At 44.1% G+C, this 12,767-nt stretch overlaps 1 protein-coding gene across 2 annotated transcripts in view; it reads left to right on the top strand.

Annotated features, from left to right (window-relative positions):
* DCAF6 (DDB1 and CUL4 associated factor 6) overlaps nt 1-12,767 on the top strand; it is a 140,282-nt gene that overhangs the window by 113,753 nt on the left and 13,762 nt on the right. The window contains exons 12-14 of one of the 2 annotated variants that reach the window (XM_068106285.2): nt 1,333-2,056; nt 8,489-8,590; nt 8,832-8,870. In XM_068106285.2, coding sequence (XP_067962386.2) covers nt 1,333-2,056; nt 8,489-8,590; nt 8,832-8,870 — 865 coding nt within the window. The remainder of the gene's footprint in view (nt 1-1,332; nt 2,057-8,488; nt 8,591-8,831; nt 8,871-12,767) is intronic. The other variant, XM_068106287.2, reaches the window with a different exon arrangement.

Here is a 12,767-nt window from a genome sequence, read left to right on the forward strand (position 1 = left end):
TGCGGCGTCAACATGCCGAGATCAAAAGAGCTCTCTGAGGCCTTCAGAAAGAAGGTTATAGATGCCTACGAGTCTGGGAAGGGATTTTAAAAGATCTCCAAGCAATTTGAAATCAATCATTCGACTGTCCGGAAGATCATCTACAAGTGGAGAAGATTCCAAACAACTGCCAACTTGTTCAGGCCAGGCCGCCCCAGCAAGTTCAGCCCGAGAGCAGACCGCAAGATGCTGAAAGAAGTCTCTAAGAACCCCAGAATGTCATCACGGGGCCTACAGGTAGCTCTTGCCACTGTTGATGTCAAAGTGCACGAGTCTACCATTAGAAAGAGGCTGCACAAATTTGATCTACATGGGAGGTGTGCCAGGAGGAAACCTTTGAAGTCCAGAAAGAACATCAGGGCAAGACTAAAGTTTGCCAATGAACACCTCGGCAAAGACCAGCACTTCTGGAGCAATGTGCTCTGGACAGATGAGTCAAAGGTAGAGCTATTTGGCCACAGTACCAGAAGACATGTTTGGCGAAAACCAAAGACAGCATTTGACCACAAGAACCTGATACCTAACTGTAAAGCATGGTGGTGGAAATATTGTGGTTTGGGGCAGCTTTGCTGCATCACGGCCTGGGCAGCTCACCATCATAGAATCCACTATGAATTCTTCATTGTACCAGAGGGTGCTTGAGGATAATGTGAGGCCATCTGTCGGAAAGTTGAAGCTCAACGGAAGGTGGACCTCACAACATGACAATGACCCTAAACATACCAGTAAATCCACCAAGGGATGGCTGAAAAGAAAGAAATGGAGGGTTCTGGAATGGCCAAGTCAAAGCCCGGATCTAAATCCCATCGAGATGTTGTGGGGGGATTTGAAACGAGCTGTGCATGCAAGAAACCCCTCAAACATCGCACAGCTGAAATAATTCTGCATGGAGGAGTGGGCAAAAATTTCTCCCAGTCGATGTCAGAGACTGGTAGACAGTTATAAGAAATGCCTACTTGAGGTTGTTTCTGCCAAAGGGGGCAATACCACCTATTAGAGCCAAGGGTGTACTTACTTTTTCCACATGCGAAATTTGCATTTATGTTTATTTAAATTATACAATGGACTACAAAATGTAAATGTTTCATGATATTTGTTATATTATATCACCTTTATCTATCAAAATTGTTGAAATGAAGATCAAATAGCTGTATGTTGAAATATGTTGAAAAAGTCAAAACTTTACATGGGGTGTACTTACTTTTTCACGTGACTGTATATATATATATACACACACACACACGAGTATATTATATGAGTGGTTATCTGTCATAATTTGACGTCTCTTTGCAGATTCATCTGTGCAAAGACAGTTGAATGTTATGTCTTTGCAAGAGAAAGGGGAAGAGAAAAGAGAGGAAGTGAGTGGTCTGAAAATGGCAGAGAGGCCAGCAGAAGATGGAATACATGAAGTTGAGGAGAGCGAGAAAGAAAGACAGGATGAAGAAGTGAAAGGAGCAGGAAAGGAAGACAGAAAAGTCATGGGAACAGAAGATCGAGAGGAAAAATGCAAGAATGAGAGAAAGGAAGAAGCTAAGCCAGAAGATGGAGACAGATTAAAAGGTGTAAAAGAAATGAATACAGAGATGGTCAAAAATTGTAAAAGGGAGAAGAATGAAGAGGAAATTAAAGCTGAGGAATTAGATGTAGAAGAAAAGAGGGCCAAAGGTCGAGTAGAAAACGTGTTATGTGACTCAAACGCCATAGGTGGTGTGACTGAGGAACAGAGCAAAGCTGAAGAAGGGGTTTTGGAAATGGAGAAACAAGAGGCGGAAAAAACGGAAACAGCAGAATCAAAAAGTACACCCGAAGAAAGGAACGAGGAGTCAGGGAGCAAATGCACAGAGGGAAGAGATATGGAGGGAAGCGCAGTGGGGAGGATGGAAATTGGACCTGAGAGGAGACAGGAAGAGATGGGAAGAAGCGAAGCGAGCGACAGAAGTGCTGAAGATCCAGTATTCAGCTTGGAGGTCGGAACAGAGGGCACGGCAACAAACACAATTCAGCTGGGCCTATGGTAATCTTATTCTTCTTCGTTTTGTCTTGCACTTTTTAACCATATCTGCAATATTGCATTCATTTTATTACATCGAACTTTGTGGTTGGGTTGTATTTTGAGAAACAACAATGAGTTAAACCCATATTATTCATGCTTTTTAAAGTCAATTAACATAAGGTGATGTACCAAGTTGTTTAATATAACCCGAATTGTGCTTTGCATTTGGATACTTGAGTATACAAGAGATATGTTCTATATTTCTGTCTATTTGTGCTTCCGTGTGGGAATTAAATGTGAAAGGACCTCGTGATTTAAGAGATGTTGCAGACGCGTGGTTTTTTTTTTTCAGTCGTGCGATCCTGTGCACATGCACAAGCACGATTTTTCTCGTTCATGTCACCATTGAACATCCATTTTTACATGTTCCAACCTCTCAAAGAAGAGGCTCTCTTGTGATAATGGAAGACCAATGATTTAATGTGAATAGGTAAGAAAGGTGCATTTACTTTTTCGGTTTTTTTTTGACCAGGGATTTAGTTTTATCATCAAACAGACAGTCCTTAATATCATTATGGAAACGTAAATAAATTAATCAACAGCACAACCTGGAGTGTCCCTTTAAGGTTGTCGAGCAAACTCAAACCTGTGTGTATATGGTCTTCATTACTCGCTTTACATACGTTTCCTTCAGGCTCAAATTTTTAGTTTGCTCTTACCAAGGAGCAGCATGATAATTTTGAAGTTAGATTATTGGTTTCAAGCAGGAGTGGGTACTCAATTAAATGTTTTTTTTTTTTGTGGGTGCCTAAAACACTTATCGAAACGTACTAAGGGGAAATGTATATTTAGTATAATTTTTAACATACACATACAAATCGGGGATAATTTAATATTACCTTTCACATGGCTACCCACGCTCAGGAATGATAGAGCGATTTTTTTAAAATCCCCCCAAATAATCGAACTTTTTTTTTCTCAAAAATTCTTCTTTTTTATTTTGCATAGAAAAATCCCTGGTACAAACTGATGAATCTCTGAAAATTTGATGAAGATCCATTCAGCTATCTGAGAAAAATGGCCTCACACGCAGTCACAGACAAGCGGCTCTCTTATCTTATAGATTGTAATTTTTACAGAAACACATGATTGTTGCTGAATAACAAAAACAATTTAGCAACTATTGCAAAGAGAATGCTTCATGCTATCAATGATCCTAGTCTACAGATGTAAGTGAAATTTTTAGGGCAACAAACACCTTGTACACATAAATGCCACAATGAGAAGAAACCATGGGGAACAGAGGACAACAACAGACAAACAACAGGCAACAAAGCCATTTTCCCTGCTAGAGCGCGGGGGTTAGCCTTGCGGGCCCCATGGCAATCTTCTCCATTTTGCCCTATTTTCTGCATCTCTCCTTGTTAACCCCCTTGCCCGCATTTCTTCTTCCACCACCTTTGGCCAAGTCTTTCTTGGTCTTCCCCATCCTCTACTTCCTTCCACATTCATTTCCATCACTCTTCTCACCCAGTCACTTTCCTCAACGCATGACCAAACCATCTCAAACTGTTTCTCTTCACAGCATCCATCACAGGCTCCATTCCCATCATCTTTCGCAATTCATCATTTGTCTTCCTCTCTCTCAACGATACTCCACACATCCACCAGACCATTCACATTTCCACCCTTTCCAGCCTTCACTGCTGCTCTACGTTCATTACCCATGTCTCGCTCCCATAAATCATAACACTTCTCACACATGCAGCATACACCTTTCTCTTCAGCTTCAATGACACTCCCCTCCTCGTCAGCACGTCACTCAGTTCCCAAAACTTATTTCATGCACATCTAGCTCCAGCAACCGTCACCGAGTCTGAACCACCTTCTCCATTCAGCATGTCTCCTAGGTAGCAAAATGTTTTTACACCTTCCAGATTCATGCCGTCTCCAAGATCCAACTCAACATTTCCTCCATCTGCAGCTCCGCTGTGTGCACACCTTACACTTTGAATGTAGCTGCCACACTGGTTAATGACCCTCTCAGACCACTACATTTTCGATGAACCCACTTAGCACACATTGTACATTGAATGGAGTTCACTCCAACACCCTTCCTGCACACAGCACACGGCCACTTCCCAGTTCTTTCCACCTCATCACATGCTTTACCACTTGCCATCACCTTCGTTTTTCTGATATTCACCTTCAGACCTTTTGCCTCCATGCATTCCTTCCACTTGTTCATCTTCTCCTTCAGTCCATCCATACTCTCCCCAATCAATACCAGATCATCTGCATACAACTCCCACGGTAAACCCTCCTTTACGTTCCGAGCCAGCACCACCATCACAGCTACAAATAGTAGTGGACTTGGTACCGACCCCTGATGCACTCCCACCTTTACCTCAAACTCACCACTGTTCCCGTCCTTCGTCCTTACAGCCGTGCACGCTCTCTCATACATTGCCATCACTACTCTGATCAACCATTCCTCCACTCCTAACTTCCTCAATGTCCATGTCACTATTTTGTGTGGAACCCTATCGAATGCTTTCTCCAGATCAACAAACCCAAGAAACAACTTCTTCCTCTTGTCCATGTACTTCTCCTGCAACTGCCTTACAATAAAAAGCACATCTGTCGTTCCTCTTCCTGGCATAAATCCAAACTGCATTTCGTCGATCTTCACTTTCCTCCTCATCCTCTTCTCCAACACCCTTTCCAATACCTTCATTCCATGCTCCAATGACTTTATCGCTCGATACGAGCCACAGTCCAGAGGGTCACCTTTCCCCTTTTATAGAGGGACGAGTGTACTCAGTTCCCAAACCACTGGAATGCGTCCTTCTTTCACCACCAGATTACACATCTGTCATTCTCTTCACACCACAACTTCCCGCTGCCTTCAACATATCTCCCACAACTTCCGTCGGTCCTCCCGCTTTTCTACTCTTCATTGCTTTTATCGCCTCCTCAACTTCCTTCTCAGTTATCTTCTCTGCCGGTCCTAAAACTGGGTTACTCTATATGTTGCCTTCCCTTTCATTCTCTGCATTCAACAGCATTTCCATATGTCTCTTCCATCTTCCTTTAATTCCATATGGGTCCACAGCGATTTGTCCCACTTCATCCTTCAAGCAGCTCAACCCCACCACATCGCACCTCTCTTTTGCTATCTGCTTTGCAATCCTGAATACCGCTCTCTGACCCTCTTCCGAATCCAAGCGTTCTCCGAACATCTTCCTGTGTGCCTCCTGCGCCTTTGCTACCTCTTTCTTTGCAGCCTTCTTGGCTGCCTTATAACTTTCATGCTCTGCCTCTTCTGCCCCCGTACCCTTTGCCTTCTGCCACTCCTTGAACTTCTTCCTCTTCTCGTCAATCCTCTTTCCAACGTTATCATCCCACCACCATGTTTCCGAGTGCCTCGGTGGTCCATTTGTCCATCCACATACCTCACCAACGGCTCCCAACAGACTATCTTCCATTGACATCCAACCACTTTCATGCTCAACCACATCATCCTCTACCATACTCAGCCTTACTTTTAATGCCCTCCTCACTGTCACCTCTTTCAACCTCCACACCTTCATTCTCGGTTGGTACTTCACCCGCCGAGCTCTTCTCGCACCTTTCACCCTTGTGTTGCAGACAACCAAGTGGTGTTGTGAAACAGCCTCCTCCCCCCGGGATCACCTTTGTGGCCTGGAGGTTACCCCTATCTTGCCTACGTACCATCAGGTAGTCAACGGTTGTCGTCGACCCACCTGACGTGTATGCAACAAACCAGCTCCATCAGCAAACTCCAAAATCCTTTCACCTTCTCCATTCCTCACATCATATCCGTAACCCCCATCGACTTCCTCAAAACCATCTGTACTCCTTCCCAGAACTTCCTCATCTTTCACATTTGTCATCAGCTTCTTTATCACACACCAGAACTCGTCCTTTTCTTCATCGCTCTGACCGACCTCTGGGACATATACCGAGATGACGTTCACCAAGAGCTTTCCAATCACCATTCTCACCATCATCAACCTTTCACTCACTCTAGTCACACTCACCACACTGTTTACAAACTCCTTAGAAAACAGGACGCCAACACCATGCACGCCTACTGGGCACCCTTGCCACACAAAGTTGTATTTCTGTCCCTGCCTACCCTTCACCATTCTCGCACCACTTCCCTTCCATCTCGTCTCCTGCCCACAACATATGTCCACCACTTCTCCTGATCTCCCTGTCATTGTCCCTACATTCCATGTCCCAAACCTCAGAAACCGATCTCTACGTGAGGCATCAGACGTTTTGGTCATCATAAATGGAGTGATTTCCACCCTTGCTTCAATCGGGTTCCCTACCTTGATTTTTGACGAGAGGGGGTGAGGACCCCCACGGGGTACTTCGGGTTGTACCCTGCCCCTATGTAATTGTCATGGTTTCCTTTTTGAGGCAATGTTTGATGACCGGAGCCCTTCCTGACGCTAACCCTTTTAGTCGCCTCTTACGACATGCAGGAATACGGTGTACCTATTCTAATCCAGGGTACACCCCGGGATGAAGAGAGGATGGTGGAAAGAATAGAATGAGAAACAACCCAACACTGGGTTGAACACCTCGCAGTTGTAGATACCTTGATATGTATTAAGAAGCTGGGTTGTCTCAGGAGGTGTCTACAGATGTCTCGTATTGGTTGATTAGTGGTGAGCTGCAGCCTTCCCTTGTGTGGAGGAAGCAGTACCTTTTTGGATTTTTGGCGATATTCGTGGCTGCAGAATGGCAGCTAACAGCGTCCATATTGTGTAACACGACTGCTTGCATTATGGTCAATGGAAAAAGTCCTCTTTATTTAGAAGACACATGGAGTATGGGCAACAAAACAAAATTATGACATAATAAAATTAAGTTTCAAAACTCTAAGTGCAAGGTATTGGCATCTCCCATGATGAGACTAAATGAAGCACTGGGCCTATTGCTCTTGTATCCCAGGTATGTCCATGAGCGCTTTTTCATTGCCTCCCTTCTACTGAGCTCTCTCTCTCTCTCTCTCTCTCTCTGACTTCCGATCCTCTCCAGCTCCTCCAAGATGCACGCATTCTTCCAGTAAACCCCTCAGAGTTCAACTCCCAGAATCCAGGCTTTCCGCCCACTTCCACTTTTGTTCATTTTCTCCCCCGTTTGTGCAACTGCCATCCGGAAACAGTTGAATTACACTTTTCCCTCCAGGGTTTCAATAAAGTCGTGCATCACCATCTCATATCATCCCCCATCCATGCGATCTTTACTCCTCACATTTACACTGCCTCACTGAACCCTTTTACTTGCAGGTGACTATTTTCTTCACACACCTCCTCCCCTCTCTCTTGCTGTCACTTCATCCCCTTGCTTCGTGTGTCAAACAGTGGCCCCACAGTTATTACATCACCTTTTTGCATCTATCATGTCGTGCTTCCATGAGCGTCAATTTTGTATAAAAAACAGATGTAAGGCATAATATATGCGTTAAAAGGCTAAACAAGTGTTTTTGTAAAACAGCATTTGCATTTATTATTGTACATAATCATAATGACAGCTGTAGTGGGATTGAAAGTTGTGCAACCTTTCTTCATTTTATACGAGTACTTTATTACTTGCAAAATCGAAGATTTTTCAGGTATATTGGTTGGTCTTGTGTGTTATTCTGTCTGTTCCTCTGTCTGTCTGTTCCTCTGTCTGTCTGTTCCTCTGTCTGTCTGTTCCTCTGTCTGTCTGTTCCTCTGTCTGTCTGTTCCTCTGTCTGTCTGTTCCTCTGTCTGTCTGTTCCTCTGTCTGTCTGTTCCTCTGTCTGTCTGTTCCTCTGTCTGTCTGTTTGTCTGTCTGTCTGTCAATCACCTACAGGTCACAATTTGAAGCCGATCTTCACGAAACTTCACCAGATGGTAGAGTTGGTGATAAAGAAGAATCCTATTGATTTTGAGGTCAAAGGTCATCTTCAGGTCAAATTTTATAAAATCATCAATTGTCATCCGATTGACTTAAAAATCAAACAGCAATTGCATAGTGCGTCAATGAATTGGGAAACCAACTATTTTTGATGCCTCAAGGTCAAGTCAAGGTCAAACATCTAATATCAATTTTCATCTGAAAAATCATCAATTTTAATCTGATTGGCCCGAGCTTTGATTGAGATCGTCAATTTAATCTTTATGCAATGATGCAACAATTTGATGCATCAATGGCAACCCTTTTTGGGGGGGAGGGGGTGGATTTTGCAAGTTATCGTGCTCTGCATGACGTCTTGTTTTTTTTTTGGGGCATTTGTTTTATTCACATGACTGTACTTGAGATGGTTTCTTTTTTTCTTTTTTTACTTTGTTTTGACTCATCCCTGCATTGTGCAATATCAAATTGTTCCTGCAGTGATATCATGGTTTATTTTGCTTTGTATAATGTTGTTGTTTATTCCTTGGATAGGGACGGTGTCAGAGGGCGGGGCATGGGCACAGATTCAGCCAATCGGGAGTCTAATGCCAATGAGAGCGATTCCAACAATCCCCACATCCTCCGGATGAGAAGGTAATTTTTGTATTTGTCATTCAATAAATAGCCAAATATTTTTCTGCTCATTCATATTTAAATTGGGTTGCTTAATACATTTATTTGATTGAAGTGTGGTATTCTCTGGTAAAGTGAACTGTAGTAAATACACACACCTGTATTGTCTAACATGCATCCATAACCACATTGCAGCACATCATTTTTTTTTCCTCAGTGAGTGTGGTAAAGTGCAGTGTGGTATATGTTGTTATCTCCTTAGGGCTTTTAGCCATAACATCTCAATGAGAGATCTGCTCAGGTAATTGAACTCTTACCGTGGTGCAATTTCAACGCAAAGCACTATAACCTTTGCATCACTTACTTTGTTTTTCACCCGGTATTTAACTAACCTATGAGGTGAACGGAAAACCCACTTATTGTCTGCCTGTTGTTTGTTCTGATAGCCATGTAATAAAACCTAACCCCACTTTTTGAAACATTGTCCAATAAATCTATCATTTTGTTGTGGGGAAGTGGTGAAGAGGTTTACGTTGACTATCCTGACCTCATTTTACACACATTTTACACTCAAATGTACAGGGTGGCCTGAAAGTTGCTTTACCCCAGACAAATGCCTTGAACCTACCTTCCGCTCCGCCCTACCCTGTGCTATGCGGCAACACCGACTCACTGATGCGGGAGTCAGTTGGAAGTTAGACGTCATGGCGGCCACAGGTTGTTGCAGTGTCGAGGAGTGATTGGTTGCTTGTGCTTTTGCGGAATGCATTGGAAAACCTTCTCCACCAAAGATCCTCTACCGTGGCCACCACGTAGTCAAGATCTAATGACTCCAGAAACTCTTTATCGGGATTCATCAAGGAGAAAGTGTCAACAAATTGGTATTGGATGATTGAAGAATTGCGAGCTTCATTCGTGGCCTTTTTCGCACAGGTGACGCCACAAATGTCACACAAGACGTCTAAGAGGAAGAGGACTCGAAGAGGACTGTTACACAAGATGTCTAAGAATTCACTGTCGCAGGGAGAATGATGGAACACATACAGATACAATGACGAATTAATTATTATAAGTCCTGCATAATAAATAAAACCTGTATATTAAAAGAGTTTAACAACGAATGTTTTATTGGGGAGGGGTAAAGTGACTTTCAGGCCACCCTGGACAGCACACATGAATAGATCATGGCATGATCATCTTCAAATGCATCTCTTGGGAAATAAACAAACATAAACATAACCCCACTTACATAACATAAACATAAACCCATAACAAGCATAACCCTCATTTACAGGGATTTTGTTACACTGCACATCTTACATCCTGCGCGCCAAATAAAAAATAGTTTCCTTGAATTTCAATAGAATTTAATTTCATTTCCCTCTTGTTTTGCACTTCAAAAATGTAATCAATCCCATTAACTTTGAAGTCAAGAGCAAAATGGAAGGCAACTTCAAGCTGTTGGAGGATGACCCTGAAACTGTCTCCCCCTTTCCCCTCTCTCCCACCCCCACAATAATCTCATTTCTTTTAAGTGGGAAAGGAATTTTCAAAATTCCCTGAATAGAGCCATTAACTGACCTGACCATCTGACCTTCCACCAGGAACACTTATATGGTCACTGAGTTACGTGATCAATTGAGAAGCAAAGGCCCTAAAGGAAGGACTGAGGCCATAGCAATAACGATGCCACAAGGAACCCATGTGAAATCAGGGTGAGGAACCACGTTTTTTGAGACCGTCGTATATTGGAATTCACCGAGGTGTGGATGTCATTCTTGTAGCTTGTATCTGCGTTCTACTAAGCAACAACGAAGCAGCATTGCTGCATTCTTCTTATGCAGAAGCAGCCAGGAGTCCATGAGCAAACAGCTCACTTGCCCACGTGAATTTAGGGTTTTGCCCAAGTCATGTGCCTGGTCTGGAGAGGGAGCATGGTGCGCCACTGTAATTTTCCCTGTGTGGAGATGGCCTGGGATGTATGCATAAAGAGGCCCGTGTGTATTCGGGATTCAACCTGAGCAGTGTGCCTGTTCTGGCAAGGGTGAACTGCTGCCTTTATGTACTTAACCATCACAACTATTCAAACGGTCCTCCTCGATGAGGCTTGTTGGAACATCAGCATCGAAGAAGAAAACTCTGTTTTGTCCCGCTCTGTTCCCTTGCCCCACTCAGTTATCTTGCCCCGCTTGATTCTCTTGCACCAGCCTGTTCCCTTGCCCCCTCTATTCTCTTGCCCCTCTCTGTTCTCTTGCCCCTCTCTGTTCTCTTTCCCCTCTCTGTTCTCTTGCCCCGCTTGATTCTCTTGCACCACCCTGTTCCCTTGCCCCTCTATTATTTTGCCCCTCTCTGTTCTCTTGCCCCTCTCTGTTCTCTTGCCCCTCTCTGTTCTCTTGCCCCTCTCTGTTCTCTTGCCCCTCTCTGTTATCTTGCCCCGCTTGATTCTCTTGCACCACCCTGTTCCCTTGCCCCCTCTATTCTCTTGCCCCTCTCTGTTCTCTTGCCCCTCTCTGTTCTCTTTCCCCTCTCTGTTCTCTTGCCCCTCTCTGTTCTCTTGCCCCGCTCTATTCTCTTGCACCACCCTGTTCTCTTTCCCCTCTCTGTTCTCTTGCCCCGCTCTATTCTCTTGCACCACCCTGTTCTCTTTCCCCTCTCTGTTCTCTTGCCCCGCTCTATTCTCTTGCACCACCCTGTTCTCTTTCCCCTCTCTGTTCTCTTGCCCCTCTCTGTTCTCTTGCCCCGCTCTATTCTCTTGCCCCGCTCTATTCTCTTGCACCACCCTGTTCTCTTTCCCCTCTCTGTTCTCTTTCCCCTCTCTGTTCTCTTGCCCCGCTCTATTCTCTTGCACCACCCTGTTCTCTTTCCCCTCTCTGTTCTCTTTCCCCTCTCTGTTCTCTTGCCCCTCTCTGTTCTCTTGCCCCTCTCTGTTCTCTTGCCCCGCTCTATTCTCTTGCCCCGCTCTATTCTCTTGCCCCGCTCTATTCTCTTGCACCACCCTGTTCTCTTTCCCCTCTCTGTTCTCTTTCCCCTCTCTGTTCTCTTGCCCCTCTCTGTTCTCTTGCCCCTCTCTGTTCTCTTTCCCCTCTCTGTTCTCTTGCCCCGCTCTATTCTCTTGCACCACCCTGTTCTCTTTACCCCCTCTCTGTTCTCTTGCCCCGTTCTATTCTCTTGCACCACCCTGTTCTCTTTCCCCTCTCTGTTCTCTTGCCCCGCTCTATTCTCTTGCACCACCCTGTTCTCTTTCCCCTCTCTGTTCTCTTGCCCCTCTCTGTTCTCTTGCCCCGCTCTATTCTCTTGCCCCGCTCTATTCTCTTGCACCACCCTGTTCTCTTTCCCCTCTCTGTTCTCTTTCCCCTCTCTGTTCTCTTGCCCCGCTCTATTCTCTTGCACCACCCTGTTCTCTTTCCCCTCTCTGTTCTCTTTCCCCTCTCTGTTCTCTTGCCCCTCTCTGTTCTCTTGCCCCTCTCTGTTCTCTTGCCCCGCTCTATTCTCTTGCCCCGCTCTATTCTCTTGCCCCGCTCTATTCTCTTGCACCACCCTGTTCTCTTTCCCCTCTCTGTTCTCTTTCCCCTCTCTGTTTTCTTGCCCCTCTCTGTTCTCTTGCCCCTCTCTGTTCTCTTGCCCCGCTCTATTCTCTTGCCCCGCTCTATTCTCTCGCCCCATCGGTTGTTTTTCTTTCTCTATTTATTTTCTCTCCTCTTTTCCACATTTATAAGAACCAGTTACAACAATGTAAGCCACTCCTGATAAGGAATGAGTCTTTGGATTCATGTTACCACTAATGACTAACTAAACTTGTGTTGCTGTGGCATGCCACTTTCTTTCACTTTATCTATAACAATCTTCAATAAGCATTGTGTTGTGTGGTGGTGGTGTACTCTTCATTGGTTAACATTACTCATTTTAATAGCTTTTATAATTTTATATGATTATGTATGTACTCTATTATTTTTTATTGTACTATTATTCTATATACTGTACTATTTTTATTTATTTATTGGGAGCTTTGATTTTCTCAAAACTTTCTTTGATGTCTCTCTTTAAAAATGTAAAAGTTACGAGTTGCTTTAATTCCTGCCTTTATTAGTTTGTCCTGCTGTACTTGTAAACACGTCCGGCTATTGGGAAAGTTCCTTTATATTTTGTATGCAGTATAATATATATATAGAATGATCGTTTTAAGGCCATTTTCCCCGCT

Source organism: Myxine glutinosa, chromosome 2 (assembly GCF_964187855.1).
Source record: "Myxine glutinosa chromosome 2, kmMyxGlut1.1, whole genome shotgun sequence".
Lineage (NCBI taxonomy): Eukaryota > Metazoa > Chordata > Myxini > Myxiniformes > Myxinidae > Myxine > Myxine glutinosa.